Genomic DNA, 24730 nt, shown 5'->3' with positions numbered 1-24730 from the left:
GTACCCAGTGTACCCAGTGACACAGGTATGCGGAAAAACGGTTAGATACAAACATAGATACATAGCTACGTAGCCTTCGCAAAGTGCATTAAGTATCCGAAGAACGCTAACACAGAACGCTAACACAGCGATAAGTCATACTGTCATAAGTCACCTGTCGCCGCCGCCACCACGCCTTGGTGCACTTCTGATGCTTATCACTACATTCACACCGAAGCCAAAATCATTGTTAGACTGATCTCTGCACTTCCAAAAAAGGCGAAGGTCTATTTGCGGCACAGCATGGAGTCGGCCACACTGCTAGTCGAGGCAGAATATTCAACCTTTACACAACAAAAACTGATTCTGCTGTGCACTAACCAAAAGGCATACAATGACCCAATACAACGTAGTCAGCCAACACATAAGGTCTGTGGAGACTGGGTCAAGGATTCATCACGGCTACGTTTTAACCATTAATGTGTATTAACGAGATTTTAGTGCACAAAAACAAGGGAGACAACTGGATGAGTGCTCACTTGCAACTCTCTTACAGGACACTTATGGTGGGGCGAGTTGTAAGTGAGCACACAATGTAATAATAGACACAAGTTCACTGCACCGTTTGTCTTGGAAACATTCACTTCCCAGAGCACACCATCAATGGTCTCACCTGGATGCCATCGGAGAGGGTGTCAACAGCCCACTCCTTGTTGGCATCCCAGGAACCTAGATGCAAGCACTCCAGCTGCTGAGGCCCAGCCAACACGAGGGCCTGGTCACTGAGTGCTGCCATAGTGTGGCCCTGGGGGTTGCCGCGGTGTAGCGCATGGTGCACCGAGGTGTCGTGGAACTCCACATCAATGCTGCTCTCCTCGGCCGTGTTGTGCGCCCGGACCATGCCCACGGAATTCCACACCTGGCACCCACACAATCTCATCATAAGCACAAACTGACCTGGACTTTTCTTTGGAGCTCTATCATATCCTTACGCTAAATCGTGCAAGGAGACTTTTCACAGGCCATAACTGCTACTATAAAGATAGCAAACATACTGTTTTTTTCTTTTTTAGTAATCAATGGTAATCAATAGAGTAAGGATATGGTGGCTCCTTCGCTAAAGGTGACGAGAGTGGTCATCTGAATGGCGTTAGCGCTGATACACACACACAACACTCTCTGTTACAAACAGCACTTTTCAGTGAAGTAGGTGGCAGAAACTTCAAAACAACACAAAAACGCAGCCCAATATCAGCTATGATTGCACTTGCTATGCTGACAAAGCAAGTTGTAATGTCCCAGGAGCTAGAGTAGGGAGGGTAGCAAGAATGGTCAGCTTGAATGGTTGTGCCCTTTTCTCCATTTGTAGCGTGAGGTCTGCCATATACATTAGGCTAAATGAGTCAAGAAGGTATGTACAGTAGAATTCCGTTAATTTGACTCCGTTTATTTCATTTTTCTTTGTTAATCCAATCCCAACCGAAGCTCCCAGCCAGGCCCCACGCATTTCTATGGGCCGAAACTTTCGCTGTTTTGATCTTAAAATTGGCCTTTGCCAGATAATTCGAACTTGATCAAACAGCAAGCACACGCCTGACGCCAATGGTGACCCCAATAGCGATTTCCTTAGCGGCAGCGCCTGTCTCGGCAAATCTAGATAGTAATAGTAGTGATCTAGATAGTGATAGCGAAATAGAGATAGTGATAGTAGTGATCTAGATAGTAAGATAGTGAATGTATTGAACACATGTCAATCTCCCATTGAAAATGCCTATTTTCGGCCTGCCTAAGGAATATTTTAAAGCAATAGGCCGAGCTCACAACGTCTGGTTATGGTATTTATCCAATTCTAATGCGCACCTTCTGTTTTTCAAAAACATTCGGCCATAAATTGCTTGCACGGTGCAATCGGACACAAAACCAAAACCGCCTTCGCGGCGTTCGAATGCTTTGCCGCATAACACAATTGTATTGCGGTGAAACAGTCTTTACAAAACCGTGCAGCGAAGCTGATTTTAGAAAACCAGCCTCCATTGTGCAACACACATTAGACCCTTGCGCATTCTACAGCGAAGCTGTTTATGGCTAGGGTTCAGTGGATTTTTCGTGTCCGTCAAGAAATCTGTGTGTGCAAAAACTCAACTGCCAAATTTGATGCAAAATTCCTTCATTATATGCGAAAGCTTATACGTCTCATATATGCATTTTCAGTACATTAGTTATCAATAGGCACCATTTTCAGGATCAGTAGACTCTCAGGTAGATAACTTTTTTTTCTTTCTGCTTGCTTACAGGGGTATGAGCCATGCTTAAGGGGGTATGAGGCATTTATCATCTTATGTGACAGACAAATTTTTCGTTGGGTAGGCATAGACCTACCGAACGAAAATGTGTACGCGTACCTATCGTCACGATAACCACTGATCAGGACAATAAATGCGTCCGCACCTTTGTTCAACATTCTGTGTCACCTCAGCGTTGTGTGCAAAACAGCTTCGCTGGTCATCCGCCTTCACAAAGTGGAATGGCACATGATTTTTTCTTGCTAAAAAATCGGGTACATGTTATATTTCTACTTTATTTACAAACTTTATTGCCATCTCTGTGTTAGTTTTCTACTTTTGGGGAGGCGTGTTAGAATCAGGCAAATACTGCCAAGTGAGTCAGCTATGTGTTTCGGCATATTTTCTGTGTCTCGTTTAATTCGACCTGCGGATCATTCAATCAACTTTGTCGATCCTGTCAGGGTCGAATTAACAGAAGTCGACTGTATATATGAGTTGCAAAATTTATATATTCATCTGAGACTGTGCAATAGGCGACATTTTACATGGCCGCATGCCTGATGTGACACCACTTATTGGTGCTTCAAGCTCTTCATTCTCAACTTTATTAATAGACACTGCTGTGTTGCATTTTCTTGATCCAGTCGTGTTCCTTGAGTCACGTTACAGCAATGCATCAACGAAGAAGCTTCAATCAGCTTCTGCTTGCATAAAGAAATATGCAGAGATATTATTACAAACTAATATAAATCGAGAGAAGAGCTGAGACCTGACCTAGCATAGAGCCTCCACAGGCAAGAGCAGCACACAGGCCTGATACAACCTTCCAGGATATCGAAGACACTTATTTGGCAACACGGGAGGAAGATGACACATCAATGACGTGTCTTCTCGCTGATTTCCCCCCAAAAAAGTATGAGCCAATTTTCTCAGCTGAGAACATGGAGGAAGAATGAAGTTTACGAAGGAGCGTGACATCAGGTTGCTAGCCTTTGCAAGGCAACGTCCTCTGATGCTGTTTTCTCCCCGCTCTCACTAGAAGAATCATGGGAAATGTGCACGTTGCGCACTGAATCCTGGGAACAGCACACCATACATGGCTCAGTTTGTGGGAGATTTGAGTGCCGCTGGCTGCCAGAGTTATGGCCGCTTTCTCCAGCTCGTCTTGCTCGTTTTCTGCTCGCCACATCTGATGCCTTTAGATTTCGGTCTTGACACCTGAGAACACTGATTCCGCTGTAAGGACAACAGTACCTCTAGAACATGCGCACAATTATGCGCATGTTACAAATGCCGAACGGCCGCGCGAGTGGTACAGCAGAGAAGCAGACGACGAACCCAGTGCAGCTGCACGGGGCGACACAGAAAACAGTTTACCCTCATGTGCTTGGTTGCTTTTTCCGTAATTACTCCTTACTTTTTATGACAAGACTTCATGACTGCCACATGACACTCCCTCAGTTTCTTTTCTTTTCTTTTCTGCAGAACCACCGGAACAACCCTTACCATGAAGCGGTGCTGGAGGTGGATGGGTGTAGAGCCAGGCTGGAAGGCTTCCTGCACCAGACGGGGGCGGTACTCTGGCGGCACAGGCGCAGTGTGCCCCGCACTTGGCACCACAGCTGCGTCTTCTTCTTCTTCAGCATCCGAGCCTCCAAAGATGAGTGGCTCGTAGGTTGCCTTGATCTGGCCCAGGTCTGGTAATAAAAACAATGAGCTTGTCAGAAAGGATTGACTGACGGTCTAGTCGATTCGCCACTACATTAAAAAACAAATGCTACCAGACAAGGCAGAACATGGAGGAGCCGTATCTGTGTGCTCCTTGTTTAGTCCTGTCTAGTAGCATGTATTTTTTGTTAATTTTTTTTTTCATATGATCCTGACAGGTCACCCTTTGCTTTAGTGGCTTTTGCAAAATTTCTTATAAGGTGAAAAGCTTCAAAGCTTAGCACAACAGCCATGTTGTTGTGCCCAGACTGCCACAGGAAGACTAGCAAATTAATAGAAAACAATATGTAAGCATGCTCATCACTGTAACAGAACAGCTAGGCTTGCAGGTTTATGTGGCACTCACCTATACCGTCATCCTCGCCATCTGCTCTTTCTTCCGGCAGCGCCTGGAAGGAGACAAGCACTCTCAGCTCTGCTAACATGACAGCACGCACTTATGGACTCAAGGCAGAGTTTTTCCAATGAGAATTAAAAGCTCACTCAACAATGTTCTGGCAACTGTAAAGGGGGTTTATTCGGGTCGCAGAGCAGCAGCGACAAACACAGCACCAGCAGGTAGGGTGCAGCCAGAGAGTGAACTGGGTGCGAGCCACACGATGGTAACGGTGCTTTCCAGCATGCCAATCTTCTTCCTCACACCACATTCAACCAGTAAGAGCCGCAGGCAGAGCAAAATGCATAGAGCAGTTTGCCACAAGTGTGCAAGTTTACAGCTGTATGCTTTGACAATCTATTTTCCAGAAGTAGTTATTCTGCATTTCACCAGAATGTCTTCCATGCTGGGGTTCCTCACAGTGAAACCACTCAAGCACACTTGAAAAACGATACCGAGTTGAAACAGCTCTCCTCCAAAGTTGCACTAAATGACACACACACACAGCACCTACTTTCTGCAACCCTAACGCTGGCCCCAAGGCTGATCAGGACAAGCAAAATGTTAAACACAGCAGCGAAACTCTTTGCTGGGTAGAAGCATGACAGATTGGGCTAGTTGGCAAATCGCCATGGCACTTAGGTAACAACACCAACACAGGGGGAAAAAAATCCACACGACGACAGACATCGTCCTCGTCGTGTGTTACTTTGTCTTGCGTCCTGCATTTGCGTTGTTACCCAAGCATATTTGGCATACAGTTGTTTGAGTAATTGTCAATGAGGCTTCTTTGCCAAGGAATACTTCCTGTACACTGAACACAGAAAAAATAATTACAGCCCCCGCACACACTGCCAGCTCACCTTGGCCATCGGAGGTGGCACCTGCTCCTTGCTGCTGCCACTCTCGATGCCCTCGACAAGGCCTAACTGGCCCTGCAAGGCAAACACAGGACACTGACGTTAGCAAAGAAAAATATGGCAGTGCACCCATTCAGCCATTAGGTGAATCCTTGCACATGTCACGTGGTAGTGACGTTAAAGAACACAGCAGCAATACTGCAGAAGACAAAACTAGCTTTTATTGGGCGAACGTGTGCCCACAAAGACAGGCTACACTTAAAGCACAACGATAGCGGCGAACACAGTCGGCGATCGGCGAAAATCTGATCAGCGGTTCAAGAGCGTCGGCTTTTATACATCAGTCGTCGAATGTTCCAGAGTAATTGCTGGGACCCGCGCGCCTTCCACAAAGTTCCACATTATTCGCGTCGCGCACACATGCAATCAGATTACACAAGGTTCGGTCACAGACAGTGGATGGAACCATCGATAACATTCTAGAAATTTCCCACACATGCAAGCGCGTACTGCGCTGAGCAATAACATTTGTTAGGCGGTGAAATGCGTCGCCCGAAGACAAGTACACGTGTCACACAGTAGACTTCTATTGATTCGACTCCAGTTAATGCAATTTTTCGGTTCGTTTGCTCTAGACCGAAGATCCCTGCCGGTGCTCATGCATTTCAATGGGCCTAAACTTTCATTGCTTCGATCCTAAAATTGGCCTTCGCTGGATAATTCGAACTTGACCAGTCAGCATGCACGAACGTGGACCCTAGGTGGCCCTAATAGTGACCCCTTTAGTGTTGGCATGTCTCAGTGGAACTCAGGGGACAGTGAATGCCTTAACACAAGTCCCAAATTCCCAACAAAAACACCCATTTCTGGCCTGCTCTAGGGAGATTTTTAAGCATTAACGGTAGCTCACAATGTCTGATTATGGTATTTACCCGATTCTAACGTGTGCCTTTTTTTCCTCTAAGAAATCAGAGCCTAAAACTGACCTTAGGACACAGGCCACCATTGGACTGTTGCCCAATTTTCTTGCTAAGAAATAGCATGCACATTAGGTTTATACATTGTTCAGGAGCTTTAATGTCAGTTCTGCATTAGTTTTCTACTTTGGACCCATAGAAAGAAGGCACGAGTTAGATATGGGGGCGTGTTAGGATTGGACAAATACTGTCACATGAATCAGCAGTGTGCTGTGGCTTTCTTTTCTCCATCTTGTTTAACTCGACTCAACGGATCACTCAATCAATTTTGTCAGTCCCATCAGGGTCAAATTACTGGAAGTCGACCATATTTTCGATCATATCTCTTCATCTTATTCTTATCTTATCAGTATTCCATGGTAATGCCTTTGTCATGAGCATTTGAGGTTCAAGAGGAAAGCCAAGAATGTCAGGAAGATTGGTGAGGAAAGCCAAAGGTTGTCAGTAACAAAAAACTAACCTCTGGTTTATAAGGATGCAGTATTACACTTGTTAGTATAACATGGCTCAATATCCTAATATCCTTTCTGTTATTGTTGCTCAATACACGGAGCAACAAGAACAGAAAGGGCAGAGCCTGTTCCCTCTGCTTTGGCTGTATCAAAACATTAATCACTTCTGGTTGGAGTGCCTTAAATTTACTAGTATAAATGTGTCTTCCTTCCAAAGCACAGGATGTTTGCTCCTTACAGCCATTGTTCGTTGAAGTTAAGCTGCCATAGACGTTTCATCATCATGCGGGTTAGGTCCAACATAAGCTGTGTGTGGCTTCATGATTGTACAAAGCATGTCACTGCTTGGAGGAATCAGAGGCTCACCTGGGCATTGCAGTAAACAAGCTCTTTCTCACTGGGGTTCCAGCTCAGGCTGCAGACATCCTTACCACAGGATACCCTGCGTTAGAATCGCCACCTGATCATTGGTGTGCTGATAGTGAAGACAGCTTTCCTCAAGCAGGCCATAGGGCCACATAGTTAGGCTTAACACAGTTAAGCCTCACTATAACAGAGACCCTTCAAGCACGCATTCTTTTTTTACGGATGCACACACTCTACCACCAATGATTTCACTTTATACGCAGCACACAAGCAGCAGAAAACCTGGAACATAAAATATTGACAAGCAACACATTCTTTTTAGGCCATGCGATTCATTCAGTAACTTTGCTGTTGTCAGTGTCACCTGCTTGGGAAACTCGTGCATAGAAACTTGCCCAATGCAAGTATCCTCTTGTACCTCGCTATCAGAATCCTTCCAACAGAACGTTCGGAGATCAGGAGTGGAAATGGTTTCGCAAACAGAATTAAGTGTTCTTAAACATTGATGCAACATTCGTAAAAAAATCGGTGTACTTGGCAGGTATGCATGTGGAAGGACAACAACAAAAAGCATATGTAGGAGTGGTAGCAGGCTGTGGCTTGGCCTGTCAGAGGCAATGCACAGTCATTTGTTTTTTGCCAATGCCTTTCCAGCTTTGTAGCACACTCCGTGCAAGTGCAACAGCCTCTGAGATAGTAGCGTGGCTTTTAATCAAGTTACCTACACAAAGCATGAAGCAACGCAGTCTCGAAGACCATGCACCACAGTCGCCTGCCGCTAGACGCGTGGAACGTCTTGTTCTTCAAATGTTTCACGAAAGCAAACTTTATTTTGCTGCAGAACATTTTTTGCCTCAAACTTGTTACTGAGGAACTTAAAGAGAGATAACAGCTCTTGCAAAACATCACAATGATATGTGTAGCAAGGTGCTGGAAATGCCCGAGAGGCCAGCGATGACGTTTCGCGACTTCACCCATTGGCAGCTCCCATGCACTAGGTAGAGAGGTTTTTTTTCTTTTTTCTTTTTTGCCCAGGAGGATTTACCGCGATGCATGTAGGGCAAAAAATTAAATTAAACAGAAAAAAAATAATTGTCAGTTTCGCCCATAAGGCGAACCCCCGGCAATGATAGCAAGGTTTGGCGTTGCACTTGAACTCCTTGGACAGTGTTATAACTACACTTGAACCCACTTACAACAATGTTCAAGTGCTAAGAAAATTCCATTGATATAACCAATAATTGTTATAACCATGTTGCATGGAAAAAGCAGAGTGGACAAAGATTCAAACATTTTAAGTAGACAGAAAGGAGTACAGTCGTACCCACTTATAGAATTACTAGTTTTAACAATACTCGAATGTAACAATGAGCAACTGCTGCAGTGTGAACATTTTCTATGGTAAAATAAGCCCCTTACTACAATGTTCCCATGCACGTTATTGGCTATAGCAATTACATCTGGGTACTGGGTATCTGCGCCGAAAAGAAAAGCAATGCGGAATTCGGGAAAAGTAAAAAAAAAGTTTAAAAAAGAAAGCACCAGCCACTTTGCCACACCTTCCTTTGTAACTCCTCATCTGTCCCCCTTCCACCCCTCGGACATCAGCGAGAGGGTGGAAGGGAGACAGGAGAGGAGGGCAGCCAGCAATTCCATGTGACCAAAGCATGCCGTGCGGGCCATGAGACACAAAAGCCCTTAGAACAAATACAAAACTTGGTTGTGCATGGGCTGCTCATTGTTATATTCAATATATTATTAAAACCAGTATCGTTATAAGTGGGTTCGACTGTATACCCACATCCGACTAATGCATACGCGACATACACGGGTGCGGCAAAATACCTCGCACCCTTAAAAGCTTTAACGCGTCATGCAGGGTCTTTAATGGCATCGCACAGGCACTACTACGCTGCCCGTACAGAGCCGTGCCCAGAAAATTACATCACTTTCAGGTGTGAACGCTGACATTTAGCACTTTAAATATTTAATAGAATGAGAGGACTTAAGATAAAGGCCATGCGCTGTGAATGTTACATTTAATGATGTTTGTTTGCAGGCTGCCATTCTAAAACATTTTGAGAAATATCCGGCAAAGAATGTCAGAATATCTGCCATACTTGATGTTCTTAAAGTAATTAATTAAAAGGTAACTTGTGTAATCATATGAATTATTCAATTAAGCATTTTGATTTCTCGTAGAAGTAAAGGTCACCTGATGGAGTAATTTAGCTCAAAGATTAGAATTGTGCCATCTGCCACAGACAACTTTTAAAGATTAGGTGCAGAAAAAAAAAAAAAAAGGGAGGGGAAACACCTGGTATAGCACACATAAAACTTAATATATGCAAAGCCTTATGGAAATTCTGGCAATGGCGACGGCAAAAATTCACCGTAAGTGTTCATATAATTGCTATTCCAATAGCTTGTAATACCTCAGTAAGATGGGCAAACTTAGTGTCGCTTTCAAAGAGTGTCTTTCGCCATTGGTGTCATTCACAGTTTCTAAAACGAAATGGTTTAGTGACACTCACTGCAGAACACATTTGCCAGCAAGCGCGTTAAAAAAATTAAAAATGACATTATGGGGTTTTACATGCTGAAACCACGATCACATTATGAGGCACGCCTTAGTGAGAGACTCCGGAAATTTGGACCACCTCGCTTCGCTCCATCGAAGTCTGTAGCCTTGATGGCGGTGCTTCGAAAATAAATAAAATTACACTGAATGCAGGGTTCGCACCAGTTCTGAAACTACTTTATTTTTGTGATTGCAAATGTTCACCCTGCCATAAGTTCTCATCTGCAATCGAAACTGCCATGTTTCCTTAGCTTGCCTTGGACGCAATGCTGTCTTCCATTGGATTGTGATGATATGTATCATGTTAATGCAGTTGCAACAATTATGCTTCATGGTCAACAAAATTCCGTATTACAACACTTTTGCTTGACAGCATTATAAGTGCAGTTACTTAATACTGTCATGACAGAATGATAGCTGCTTGACATGTTTGTGGAGCAGTGACACTATGAAATGACACTGGAAAGAGGCACTCACTGGACGCACTAGTACCAGGTGTCGGCAGGTATCTCTTAGCAAGCCAAGCCAATGGTCTGTAGCCCTGAGCACCATGCTCACACGGATCTCCTTTTCAGCCAAAAATTTAATCGTGCACATTTCTTTCAACCTGTGCATGTGGCAGCAAAGATTTCTGCTGGTTGATGAGCTTATCGAAGTCTGTACACAGTGCTGATGTAGAATGGGCCTCTTCAAGAGCTTTCATTGGTGAGGACATCTCTAGGTTCCTTAGTGTTTAAACTTTCCTTGCTTCTTTTAAAGCCACATTTTTTTTAACCCACTTTGCAATTGAAGCATCCTGGTGGTACACATTACTTTAGAGCAGGGGTCTAAAAACATTTACATGCTTGCTATGTGGTTGAATTTGCAGTTTGGAAACCATGTTGCAGACACAGAAGTTTTCATCTGGCGGTTGGTGTTGTCCAAATGTATGGAGGGGCAATGCAGTAATATCAATTTTTTTCAATGAGCACCAGCAATGACCCCCTGGAAGTGCCCCCTTTCCACATTTAGTATGCTTCGCTGCACAAACCATATGCTTCACCACAATACACTCTACAAGCCTCACCGTGTAACACGGCTGTACTGCGGCAAAACTGACTATAGAGAACTGACCAACAGCAGGCGCAATGTCGAGCGCTGGCAGCTAAGCAAGAACACTGGTGCAGCCGTCTATTTTCGTGTTTATGCGTATCTCGAATATTTTTCCAGTTTTTATAGCATCGCCTAAAATAACAAGTATATTACATGCATACCAGTCTGCCCATTGACGTTGCCATCAAAGCCAAACGACACTTTCCTTCCTTGTCTAGGAGCTTGCCTCCAAAGTGACATTTTGTACAGCAAAGTGCACTTGCCCAAGGTGTCACTAAATTTGCTCATCTTACTGGGGTGTAACTCTGCATCAGGCAAGAACTGAGGCAATGTCTCTGCAGACTTACTATCCGTCACCCAACAGGTGTAGTTTTCAGGTATGTCAGGCTTCAGTCCAGTATTTCTTAAGATCTCAAGTCTGATCGCCCAGACCCCACATTCAAGGCACAGCCAAAGCAAATGTTGAGGAACTGATGTTGCCACAGGAGCCGAGCGCTTGGGGCACGTTCCTTGGTAGACGTCTGTCGATTCCCAAACCAAGGTAACAGGTGGTGATAGGGCTACTACAGCCTGAAGCCTCGAAGGAGAGACTATTTTGCACTCATGTAAGGTCAGGGGGAAAGAAGCAAACAAGAGTTTCTCACATGTGCATGAGCTGACGCGTGCTCAATTCCCACACCAGCAGCTGTCCTCCACGGGTGGCGGCTGCCAGCAATTTGCCACAGCCACTGAATGCCACAATCGACAGGGCCTGCAGGATTATGACGTATTGTGAAAGTATATTATTATGTTGTCTCCCTTTCCATCATTTATGTTGTTTCATGCATTATTTTTTCACTGCGACTGTGAAGCAGCACTTAATCTGCATTGAGTTGCAAATGCAGACAAGTTGGCATCACTGCATACTAAGTGGGTTGGGAACAATGGAGAACAAGGTGGCACCACCGGGAGTTGTGTGCACACATGTTCAAGCACCTCAAAAGTAAAGGGTGGGGGCAGCCCACACTCACCTCCTGAATTGAATCATGCGCCAGCATCTCCACCTGGTCCCAGGAACCTCGCGGAACCACCCGCACCTCTGACCACACAGGCAGAGCCAACTGCACAAGGCGAGGCACACACTAGTTACCAAACTGTGACGAGCAGTCTCGGTGAAAGTACAACGCCAGAACTTTGGGATGCCGAGAGAAATAACAGCCCATGTGTGACAGGAAAAAAGCCATGAGTCGGAATCACAACTCCTGACATTAAAGTTTAGCTCGGAGGTTACAGCTGAGGTCCTCCAATTGAGGATGGAGTTGGAACACTACCACTCCTGTTTGTGGCTCAATATTTCTTTCAAAGCTGCACTTCGTTGACAGCCCATTGCTGCTGATGTAAATGAGTTCATAGCCAGAGGTAATGCTGAAGACCGTCAATATATATCTTAGATTACCTTTTTTGAGAGGTTTTAAATCTACATTTGAATGTATGCGTTCGAATGCATGTTTTTTTCAGAGCTGTTGCTGTTCAAGTACATAAGACAGTATTGTAATTGGATACCACTCATCTACATCGCACTTTTCGTCTCATAATTCATACCACGCTGAAGGAATCAGCATGTCTGACCAAACTATCTTAACTGAAAACCCTGCTGCAGTGCTTTGCAAGCTGCCCTTAAGCATTCTACACCTGCACTACATGTGGGTCAGTTTGCATTCTAATGGCTACATCATTTTCTGCACATTCCAAGTCATCAAATCATTTCTTGGATTACATTCATGGTCACATTACGATCACACAATGACAGCAAAATTAATTGCCAATACCAAATATGTTCCAGAAGCATTCAGCATCGCGATACAGCGGGCAGTGGCAAAGGTGCAATGGCCTAACTGAACCCAAGGCCTACTAAGTTCTCAAATGCCTCAAAATAAAAAACTGGGCCTACAATGTTTCGCTCTACACTGGCCTAAAGAACACTGACCCTAGAAAGACAGCGCAACCGCTTGCATCCACAATTCACTATTTACAATTGCCCTTGGCCAACGACGGTGTGCGGTCAGACATGATGAATCCCCACTGCAAGAGCACACTTGGCTACGTGAACAAAGCCTACACAAGTGCTTGACGACGCTTTCTTAGGTTAGAAGACATCTACGCAGCACCCCAGCACCTTAAACCCTTATGGATGAGTGTCGCCTACAGGTAATAATAAGAACAATAATAATAAAAAAATTTCCAGCTGAGTTTCATGTTGAGTACAAAGTTTTTGGCTAAATGTCTTCAGCCAACAGCGATTAATAGGCAGCAGGCATCATTTGTTCGATCAGAGCAGGAGCAGAGCACAAAGACGGAGTCCGGTGGTGCCTGACTCGCTTTTTTTTTTTAAGTCGCACTCAAAGGAAAAAAAAAATGACAATATTTCTAGCTGCAGCAATATCATACAGTGAATGTTGCGGAAATGCAATGTACGCATCGGTTTCATATCTAACGAGAACTGCCTGTATGAGTTTCACAAGACGTCACAGGTGACGAGGGGCAAAGCTCGCTTTCAGTGTTCTGCCTGGTATTGCCCGCAGGCAACAAACCTATTGCTGAACTATAGTATAGCAGAACATCTTGCAGGCCTAAATAGTTCATTATTAAGGAGTGACACTTATTGCGCGTGATGGGAAACAGACAACACAAAGAGATGGAATATGAAGAAAGCTTTTCTTGGTACGAAACAAGCACTGCAAGGTTTCTCGACTGGTATTTTAACAGTCCACGTTGACCTCATCTCTGCCTTTAGTGTCCCTTTAGAGGGTTAACCACTGCATGTGAACATGTCAATAACAGGAAGCGCCACCTTGTCTCCTGATGGGGACCAAGCCAGACGGCCAAGCACCTTGGAGACCCTGCACACATAAAGGAATTCGATTTAGCTTTAACCAAGAAGTAGCAGTAACATATGGGGATCTCAACACACGCTTCGAGCGAGGTGGAATGAGGCTGCTGCATGCCAATAGCATTTGTACCACTATCTCACAGTTGGCAAACAGGTCATAAATTGCATTTTGGTGGCACTTCTAGTAAGCTCTTGTGCTAAGCAAATAATAGTAAACCTGAAGATGCCTGCTAACACTCCTAAAGACCTCTTTGGTACACATGGTGGTGGAACCTGCACTGTCCGTGCTTTCTGAAAACTTCTGGCATTATTTTGCTAGTATGTATACAAATAAGGGCACTTTCTTTCCAGTTTTATGAAGAAGGCATTTTTCCACAAGTTTAAATTAAAGAAACAAGTCCTGTCCATAGTACTACTACTTTTTGTGCATACTGAGGCATTATATAATTTATGAAATGCATTTACGGGTGCTGGAAGTTCGGAATGCTGTTAGAAATGCCTGAAAGGGTGACAAGTGGGCTATCCCTCTTAAGTGGACTACTACAGTATAGTAGACTACCATTTTGCTCCTAACCCAGCAAACTTAATTCAGTATGTCAGACTGAAAACCTCTAGGAAGTTCTATTAGGTCCTTTTGCCCTCTCAGTCCCTTCACCCGAAAATTACAAACAACCATTGGTATATATTTCAGACCTATATATGTTTCTCTACGAATTCAACTTATTAGCGTGAACACTTCCTTGTTTTGCATTGAGAGCAGATGTGTAAGTTAGTGATCAGCACAGGGCACTCCAACACAGGAAGGGACACCCATCAGCAGCTGCGGCAGAAACGTGCCAAGCTTCCCGTCAACCACGATAGTGACCCTCCCAAAAACGGCAGTGTTCGGTGCACCAACATCCTCGATTTTCTTTTCCGTGGAGTAATGACGACATGTGAGCTGAAACACTTCCCAAAAAGATTACTGAGAAGCAAACTCTTTTTCAATCGTGAATGATAGGAGCAAGCACTGCCGGTGATCACTGAATAAACGCACCGCTCGAGATCAGTCGCTGTAGATGCATGCACCTTCACACATTCCAGAGCAGCCAGTCATGCCGGTATTGGTTTGAGAAAGTGCTATAGCATAGTATCTGCTAACAACGGGCCCATTTTGCCGTCAACGATAATGTTCGTAATGTTTCCAATACAGCATGCACATGTCACACGAGGAATAATCCAATAATGCAAGCAATGATTCAGCGAAAGCAGTCACAGACAGAAAAAAAGCACATACAGGAAGACTGCATCGCTTTTCATTAGCAGAGGGCGCCACATACATTCCAAATCATTTAACATTACTTTATTTTGTCGCTACTGGCTGGAATAAACAAACACAAGTAGCATCGCACTCTCTTTGCGCATGTTGTCAAATGAAGAGGTTACGCATGCTACGCCTAGTACAGTCGAACTTCACTATAATGAAGTCGTATCTCAGATCAAAATACCTTCCCTATATCTATTACTTGTTATGACCTCATGTTCGGTAAAAGCTGATACTGGCGAAAAAGCATTGTAGACTTACTTCACTGCAATTATGTTATATCAAAGTTGGAATGTATCAAACTCTGCAGAAGGTGGCAGCACAGTAGAACCCCCAGTTGAGCCCTGCTATGAACAACGCATACCTAAAATCATTGCTCTTTGGCAGGATCGCATGCCACGTCCTGACACAGCTCTGGTCCGACAGCTTCCAGACTCTAGCAGTGCCATCGCAGCTTGAAGAAGCCTGCACAAGGGCCACGGTACAAGAGCACAAATGCAAACAACTAGAAAAGCAACACATCTTCGTGTTTACAATGTTGCGCATAACAAATACCACATGCTGTTCAACAGTGATGCTGTCCTTGAATGTATGCACAGCTGCTGCACCGCACATATGGTTGAGCAGCTAAAGGAAACTGCCAGGGTTCTGACACAGTACACAAACAAAATGTCGCAGCCAATGCTGCCCGTGTACATTTCTGGTGGCGCAAATGCAATGAAAGATGGCCAAAAATGTTTACAGTACGTATGAAGTGAAGCGTTTTTATGCACAATACTGAAATTCTCACAGTGGCACCCAGATGGCAGATGCCACTTACAAAAAGTCATTTATGTAGTACAATCGCATATGCACAGAAGCAATGTGCGACAGGACAAAGCAAAAGCGACTGGTACACAAGTTTCATGATGTCGACGAGCTTCCATCCTCTCTGACTGACTAAAATATGACCTATGAAAGGACAGAAGCCCAACGTGCTATAGGATATTCATATAAGCACTGTATTTCAGATGCCACACTTAGATAACATGCTGCACAGATAACAATGCTTCGAAGAGGGGGCCATACATAAATGATTTTTTTATTTCTTTCTTCCCCCTAAGTATTGGCATCCAATTTTGGAGGTGCTGTTTTCACAGGGGTTCAGCTTCTGCGCGCGCGCGCACACACACATGCATGCACGCACACACACAAAGCAGAAAATGTAAGGCATACAAGCCTAAAATAAATTAGTTGAAAGTAGCACTTCATGTAGGAGTGCATTTTTTTGTGTTCTCTGACTGACAGCACTACAAACCAGTACGATTTAGCCACCACAGGTTTGTTTTGTTTGGTTATGTAAGGTAACCGCATAAATTGTGAATCTCTGGTTTTGAATGCAACAGGCAAGCAGCACATCCCACTGAGGTATAAAACTACATCATTAAATGTCACCTCCGTGCAAAACTTGAAGAACAAGCAAGTAGTTTAACCAGAACAGTCAATGTATATTTATCAAGTATATTCAGTATTTTATCAGCCAATGTTCAAATTTATACAAATTTATACAAAGGCATGCAGCCTTGCACAAGCAATGCCACCAACATTTCGAATCAGGAGTCAACTTAGGCTTGAAATCATCTCAATCTTTTGGAATTGCAAAAAATGACACATATACGCACGGCACAGCTATTCCAAAGCACGGTCTCTCTCATCTCTGCACTATGAAAACTGGTACATTCTGTATGAGTATGCACAAACTACTAATTTTAAATCTTAAGTTATTGTTTACGGAGAATGTTCGTCAAGTCAGGCCTACTAGGAAAAGATTGCACAAATTACATAAAGGCTGTTTATACCAAGTGTGCTTCACTGAACATGCTGGTTTTGTTACTTGCCTTAATATTTGTCCTTTCTTTTTTTTTTTTTTTGTTACCTGCATACTGCAAAATACACATACTTTTGTCATTTTTTAAGCCACCACTGTGAACCTGAGAAGTCGGGCTAAGACAAGCTGCTGAAAATGATATAAATAAACGAAATAAATTTTATTCGGCTCTTTATTGAGGGGAAAGGGATGGCAGACAAAAAACTCCAGTGCCGTATGTCGAACATGAGATTGCACAGTTTCAACCATAAATTATGCAGCGTAAGTACACTCATGTGCAGCCTTCATTCCTATCCCTACCAGCTACGTACAACTGTATGCACAAACGTGGTCAATACATTTACCTTAATTTTAAAAAAAATTCCAGGACATGAGCAACTGTATTAGATTTAGTATGTATCTGTGGAAGCTTTTCCTTTGTTTCATACCTTTGTTTTACTTTTCTCTTCTTTCCCTGATCTATCCTTAATCGTTGACAAGTTGCTATAGTCTGCTCCTGCATTGTTTGTGTGTTCTCTTTCATATCTCGCAGAACTTTTGTGAAAGAAATTGCAGTTAACTCTGACGCCCTGCTAACTCATTTTTGACTTCGGGTTCAAGACGACCAGAACTCAAGGTATACAACCACTCACGATAAATTCCGCACGGGGGTCTAAACAGCAGCAAAGCACAGGTGCAGTGTGACCCGTCAGCAACTGACTGGTTCCAGATAAAACGTCCACCACCTTTAACGTGAAGTCCCTGCAACAAATGGCACAACAAGGCATGCTTTTGCGACCAGCACCAGAGAAAAACTGCAAATAAACATTCTGCTGTCTTAACACTGAACGCAGGGTGTTTTTCCGAAGTGCAACAAATTCTATTTTGGTCCACGTAACATATTAGCCGGCTTTAAATCCAAATGCTGTTCATTTGCAATATGTTGTTGAAGATCTTACAATTTCATCTAAATACTCAAACAAAAATTAATACTTGTACTAATTAATGACTTTAATTACAATAATTTATGCATAATTAAATAGATAAAAAAGAAACAACTTGCAGGCTTTTTGTGCTCATCTGTCATGTCGAAAAACAATATGCAAGAAATATTGACAGTTGATAAGCGTTGTCGTGCTGCCCATTATATATTTTACCCAACTTCTAAGCAGATGGTGCAGCCAGTCTACAGATGTTTTATATTCCCGCACCATCTCGGCCACGGCCAGGAGTACGTATCGGTGGCCAGCCAAGTAGACTTTGGCATGACACTTGAAGAGCTAAGGAGGGTGAACTGTTATAATTGGGTTAGTTGGTCTTGCATAACTGTTGGCAATTAATTAGCACTAAGTTAGATGCACACATTGTCCCCTTCTTTACGTGCGCATCTTTTTCAGCACTCATCTCCCCGAACTATTATTCCGCTGTTGAGAGCATTTAGGTAGTCTACTCCAAAGCATTGACAGTCACAACCAAAGGCATGAAAAGTGAGACTAATGTCATGAACCACTGTATTCAGCCACTTAGTCAGGTTTAGTCAGTCAGCACAGAGCATCCTGAGAATGCCTTCATCTTCATGCGAACGTCCCAAATACATATTGGGTACATCAAGAACAAAACATCTATGTGAGGATGTTCTCACCTATCTGAGAGGAGGCACACATCGTCGAACCACTCTCGAAAGTTCTTCTGAGGGCAATGCCACCTCGTTACAGTCAGTTCTCAAGACAACTATTTCATGATTTCTAGTGCCAAAAGAACAGGAATTTTGCACACAGGATTTGTGTAGCTAGAGCCAATAAATTAACAAATCATGCCAAATAACAAAATATTTTAGTGTTTGCAACTTCAGCTCCAGGTGTGTGCATGTGGTAGATTGTATAACGCAAAGGTAGCATTTCATGCATTCTCGAAAGTTATGCATATTTTGGACGTGATGTCTGTGTTACTGAATAAGCAAAAGCGATATGGAGAAAAAAAAAAGATTGTGCAGACTGCGTTGTGCTCTAGACAAGCAACTAGCATTCCACAAAGCTCTTCGCAAAATATACTGGCAACGCACACATACTTATTACAGAAAACTGCGCATTTCATTTCACATGTATACTGAAAACATATTGGGGAAAGTCATCTGTGGCCTTCCTAAGGATTCTGTCCTCGGGATGACATCCAGATGCTGTCTGGGAAAGCGTGTTTGTATCCACCTAATAATATGGTGCAAATGCACGGTTAGGTATGGGACTGAAATTATCCAAGTCCTCAAAGAATCACTGGCAGTTGCAGAACCGAAAGTATGTGTGGGGGGGCATTACCCGGAACCGGCGACAAGCGTCTTTCCGTCCTTACTGCAGGCAACTGCGTAGACGTCAGACGGAAAGCGAGCGGCTACGCTGGTCTCCTGCCCGGTAGAAACCTCGAACGCTTTCACGCAGTAGCTGTCGATGGCGACGAAAAACGTGTCGCCCTGCCGAATGCAACAAAATAGTGAGACGACGTCGGCGGCGGCCGGGTTTAGAAAGCGCTATACTTACACCACAGGCGACAGCCAGAGCCGACTCTCCGACGGAGTAAGACTTGGGTTCGTCGTCTTGGAAGCCCTCCCACGTTCTGACTTCGCCATCTGAACCGCATGTCACCAAATACCTGCAGCAACGTAACGCTATAAAGTGTCTTTCGAGCATACGCCGGTTTCCTGACGTTTACCTGCCGGTTGGGTCGTAGCAAACATCGGTGTGCCCCTCGGCGTGCGCAAACCTGGTGGGCTTTACCACAGGAGGCATACCTGGTTTGATCTGTACACCACGATCTGTACTCTCGGAACGTATTTTAAATTAATCCAGCACTCAATGCCGAAACAACATCTGTATGAGCGCGGCTCACATTGCCATACAGATTGCGCGCCAAACGAGCCACACAACCGGAAGTGGACGTGACGTAAAAAACTTTTAACATTTGCTTCGGATCATTGATTACTTTTGGTACATGCCACATGCAGCCTGTAAAAGCATAGCCTTAGAGATTTGCTTGTGTGCTAAGAAATGAGAAGGCAACCTAACATTTTTTTTTTCTTTTGACAAGCAATGGAAGTAATTTTTAGTCTTATACTGTCCAATATGAATCATTAGATTTGATCTTGCCGCAAAACTTGAGCAAGATAAAAAAAACTGTTTACTGTAAAAATGGTAAATTCAGATCTCTAAGGCTATGATTTCGTCCATTGCCGGCGCCGAAAGCAGATGGCTAAGTTTGGTTGCCATCTTTTGACACTACCTTATCGTCGCGAGGCTACCACAAGCCAATGTGAGCCAAGCATGCGGAAATCGTGTGGCATATGAGCAGACACAGATATGAGTGACATGAACTTGGCGAAACGAGCGTAGCCCAAAGCAGTGTTCAGCGTAGCGGTACTTCTTGAGTCGTTGAATCTTGTACCTTTGTTCAACGGTGGTTACTGACGCCGTGGTACGCATCGCTTCGTGATGAAGTCGTTTTTAAATCGCTTGTACAAGAAGATCAAGTGGTATTACTTCATGTACGATCTCCACACGTCCCTCTACATGTTGGAGTCTTGGGAGAAGAGAGTATTCAGTATCCTTTTCTGTTCTTTTCCTTTTAGTGAATACTGTTGCTTTTGAACGAAAGAAACACTGCCTACCCAGTGCGCGACTATATCTAATTCAGCTAATTCTGCATGTAGATTCGGTAGACTGATACGATGTCGTCATCGGAGCGGCGCGCGATAAGTGTGTGAAGGCCGTGGCAGGTCATGGTTCCCAGTTTTGCTCGCTCTTCCGTAGCGCGGCCTGTCTGCTGCGTGCGTGCATTTTCGCTGTATTTGCGCTTTGCTGCTGCAAAAAATATGTTTAATGGACTTACGCACAGCATTTCCTTATCCTGATATCAGATATTGGGCTTGTAGCCGTCGTCGCTATGTCAAGTTATACGACCTACGTCTTCTTGCCTCGCTACACACAGAATGTGCTCCGTTACTTTGGGGTAGTTGAGTAGGTGACTGCACTATGGCCAACGTCCAAGATGAAGTAAACTGCGTTGCCGCGTCTGCCTTTCTTTTCAAGTCGCCCGGAAAGCCAAAAAAGTGCCGTGGATTGCCGTTACTCCTAGCTGTTTGACGCGCCCTCAAGACCACCTTGCACAGTTCACGCTTGTATTACACGACGAATTAAAATAGCAACAGAGGGACAGCGCTCTGTCGCAGTAGTCGACATCGTGACCACCACTAAATTTTGCATTTGGGTCTCTTCAAACAGCTAGCTAAATCACTGCGCGGTGTTCATTTATGTTCACGTGTTTCGATTTTGCGTAATGTTTTTCACTCTGATGTGGAGGAAACTAACCAATAGCCATAACGCCATGCACAAATCAGGCTGGTTTCATTCGTGGCATGAAAAAGTGTGCACTCTTGGTTTGAACATTGTTTTATTCAGTTGCGCCTCACACCATGTTAATCGACCAACTATCATGTCAGCTTGACAATGCTCAATGCTTGTGCAATAACACAGTCATGCGATCATTTGACTGTTACGTCACTAATGATGGCCAGTGTGGCTGGTGCTTTGCGTGCATGCGTACTATACTGTGGTTGTTGCGCTAGTTGGTGCACACAAACCATGTGATCCTTCTTGTTTTTGTCTTGCATGTGCCACACTTTATTAAATTGTCAATGCAGCCTTGGCTTATAGTGTTATAGAGGTGACTTCTTCGTGGGAAAAAAAGCTGGAAATGATACGGGCCAATAAGTGTTGCAAAACCACATAAGTTACTCGGATGAGCACATTAATATAGTGTGTCGTCTGCCTCTGTAATGCAGAAGGATGCTATAGTTTATTAAAGCGTTCTCCTAGAAGCAACATAATGGAGAAATAAAATTGTTTTTGTGCCTTTAAAATTTATATATATATATATATATATATATATATATATATATATATATATATCCTCAGTTTCTCATAAGTAACATTATGTTTTTTTTTTCCCCTACACTGTGTACAGACGAGTGTAGTGGTGGGCAGAGGCTATGACATCATGTGCTGCACTTGGCTGACTGGACTGTAGCCAATTAGAGCAGACTGCACGTTGTCTTCTGCATCAGCAGACGAAAAAGGCCCAACATCGCACTTCGCTACAATCACTGCGTGTATGCCCTTGCTTGAGCTCTAAAAGCAAATGTACCAGTTTCGTTTCTGCAACAGATCTAGACAAACTGCAGCTAAATACACTGCAAATTCGCAGCACGTGACGACAACTTCTCTATGCATGTAATGCAGTGCGAAATCTGAATATGCACCATCCGTGAGTATGATAACTTATATTCTTCGAAGATTAGCTCACCTTCCTCTGACACACACGGTCACTTGAGCACTTTGCTGCCTTCCCTCCAGCGAACCTTCGCAGTCGTTGCCACATACAGCGTCGACAGTCGCAGACAAAATTTCACCACATGTTTTACAGCTCCAGGCTGTTTGTAAGTCGTCTGCTGCCTACACTCATCAAAACTGCGGTGTAGAAAGTGTAGTTTTCATGAGACACTTCTGCTTTAAAAGATAACTTTGTGTAGGTAGGCGCAGCTACACTTTTCCTGCACCAATTTTCAAAATTGGTGTAAAATGGTGTAAATTAACTAATGGCCAGTTCCTACACTGGCTACACTCGTGTAGCCAGTGTAGGTAAAAAGAAGTAGCCTTATTGTAGGTTAGTTAATGCACAACAAGCCAGGAAAGATGCACCTGGTTATTACAGTACGCCAGTTGTTGCACGTATTTTGAGAGGTGCCCTTGCACTGGAGATATCACTGCAGAAACCTTTCGGCAATGACAAAATTAACTAGATTCTTGGATATGTGTACAATTTTCTCAGTATAATGGATAATATAAAAAGATGAACTGGAGCACTAATTTTGATGGAATGACTGAATAACCTTCACCATGAGTTGCAATCCCAATATACTCTTTCGTTTGACGAGGCTGCTGGTACTTTTTTCTGACAAGGGTTTGTAACCTAATCACTGAGCATATTCCAAGACATAAATGTTGTTCTAGTTGTAAAAACATTATACATGAGGGGAATATGTATCACATGGTGATAAATTACATGAGATCAAAAATTAACACATTACTTCCCTGAAAATGCACCATCATTATTTATCTTAATCACCATTGCTGATCTCGGATAGTCCTGGAGTCTCATAAATACTTCAGGCACAACAGTGTCTTTGCTACCAACCGAGCTGGCTAGTAACCTTCATCAAATATAGGGACAACACCATATCACCATGTCACCTTTGGGTGAAGTTGTGTGTTAGCAATGCAGGCTATTGACTTCCTAGACTAAATCCACAACCTGTGCTCGTATGTACAGGGTGTACCAGTTAACTTGGACCAAGATTTTTAAAAAACCCAAGAGCTCTAGAGAAATCTTACCGACTGCATAGTAGCGGCAGTCATATGTACTTACAGCCAGTATTTTTTCATCACGAAGTATTAATTAGTTAACTGATTTTAATTAGTGAACGTTTTAATTATTGCTTGAATCGCAAATATAATAATTACAAAGTTGTAGGGCACCGTAAGTAACCTTCGAATCAAGCATTTACATCATGCTGAAGTGCTCCTGTTTGTTTTCTTCCAAGAAAAAACAAAAGCTCGCGAAATATAAAATAGATGCGCACTCGCACGCCGCTACTCAAGCGCCCACAAGCAACCATTGAAAGATATACGGCTGCATTCTCTTATCGCCGCATCGCACAAGGCTCCGCAAGGCTTATCAATGCGTCAGCGGCGTGTTCTCTTGATGCCGCGACCATCACATAGCGTGAAGCCCTGTATCGAGCTGCCGCCGCTAGTAAAGCCGTGTATCCGTGGGTATTCGCTTGGGGGCGCTTGAGTAGCGGCGCGCGAGCGCGTTATCTATTTCGTATTCTGGATGTTTCGCGCGCTTTTTTTTTTTTTTTCCTCGGAAAAACCAACGACGCCAAGCTGAGCACTAAACAAATGCTTGATTCGGAGTTTAATTGAGGTGCCCTACAACTTTGTAATTGATATGTTTGCGATTCAAGCAATAATCAAAACGTTCACTAATTAAAATTAATACTTCGTCATGAAAAAGTACTGGCCGTAAGTACATACGACTACGGCTACTGTGCAGTCAGTACTATTTCTCTGGAGCTCTTGGACATGTTTAATGTATTGGACCAAGTTAACTGGGACACCCTGTATATGAAACAGCTGCAGCTGACACAAATTATAAATCCTGGGCCAGCACCGACATATGGTACATTTAAAAGACCCATATAAAAGGACCAAAACTTCAAGGAAGGAAGTGAATGTGCCATCTGCAGTTTGTCATTCCTTCATGGCTGAGGTTTGTGCTAATGTAGATTCTCAGCGTCCTGACCGGTAGTGCTAATGAAAACACATGGCAGTTCGCATGGCTTTAGGAAAATTGCAAGCCAATATGGAACTGCTATGGTGTTTTCTGCATTGTGGAAACGGGGTAGCAAAATGCTTTCGTATTTCAAGTGTTTGTGTGTCCACTGGACAATGCTGCAAGCAAACGGGAAGCTGTATTTGCAATGCGCCGCAACAGTGTTCTACGAAATTTAACTAGTTAGTTCTTTAATGATGGTATACATAAATACTCTGAAAAAAAATGTTCATTTCCTATTTAAATGTGCTTAAAGGGCCCCTCACAAGACCACATAGCAAACTTCAGTTATTTGATGGAAGTTGTTACGTGCCCTTTAGGAAGCGTTATACCACAAGAATTTTTCAAAGTGGTTCATTAATATTGCAGTGCTGCTAACCCATAACTTCAGGAGGTGAGGGCCACTGCCAAGAGAGACACTCTCTCCACTTACCCCATGTAGCCTCCGCTGGCGGAATTCTTTCCCTGCGTTCTCCCGTACCGGAGCTCCATTAATTTAGTTAATTGATGGGGTTTTACATGCCAGAACCACAATCCGATTATGAGGCACGCCGTAGTGGGGGACTCGAGAAATTT

The 24730-nt window shown here is 43.6% G+C and overlaps 1 protein-coding gene and 1 long non-coding RNA gene across 3 annotated transcripts in view; one reads left to right on the top strand and one right to left on the bottom strand.

The window, feature by feature from the left end:
* LOC142588213 (WD repeat and HMG-box DNA-binding protein 1-like) overlaps positions 1–19895 on the bottom strand; it is a 41119-nt gene extending 21224 nt beyond the window's left edge. The window contains exons 1-13 of one of the 2 annotated variants that reach the window (XM_075699754.1): positions 19418–19895; positions 19246–19357; positions 19027–19178; positions 17368–17476; positions 15233–15333; positions 13527–13575; positions 11707–11796; positions 11341–11447; positions 7024–7099; positions 5232–5303; positions 4339–4381; positions 3771–3961; positions 653–898 (exon numbers count right to left, since the gene is read on the bottom strand). In XM_075699754.1, the coding sequence (XP_075555869.1) occupies positions 653–898; positions 3771–3961; positions 4339–4381; positions 5232–5303; positions 7024–7099; positions 11341–11447; positions 11707–11796; positions 13527–13575; positions 15233–15333; positions 17368–17476; positions 19027–19178; positions 19246–19357; positions 19418–19494 (1425 nt within the window). In that variant the 5' untranslated portion in view covers positions 19495–19895. The remainder of the gene's footprint in view (positions 1–652; positions 899–3770; positions 3962–4338; positions 4382–5231; positions 5304–7023; positions 7100–11340; positions 11448–11706; positions 11797–13526; positions 13576–15232; positions 15334–17367; positions 17477–19026; positions 19179–19245; positions 19358–19417) is intronic. The other variant, XM_075699755.1, reaches the window with a different exon arrangement.
* Positions 19896–20055: 160 nt separating this feature from the next.
* On the top strand, positions 20056–21408 carry LOC142588216 (uncharacterized). Its single transcript, XR_012829690.1, has 2 exons — positions 20056–20302; positions 20619–21408. It is a non-coding gene; the product is annotated as an uncharacterized LOC142588216 (long non-coding RNA).
* The last annotated feature ends 3322 nt before the right edge of the window (positions 21409–24730 follow it).

Source organism: Dermacentor variabilis, chromosome 7 (assembly GCF_050947875.1).
Source record: "Dermacentor variabilis isolate Ectoservices chromosome 7, ASM5094787v1, whole genome shotgun sequence".
NCBI classification, from domain to species: Eukaryota; Metazoa; Arthropoda; class Arachnida; order Ixodida; family Ixodidae; genus Dermacentor; species Dermacentor variabilis.
This window is presented reverse-complemented; position numbering and strand designations above follow the sequence as displayed.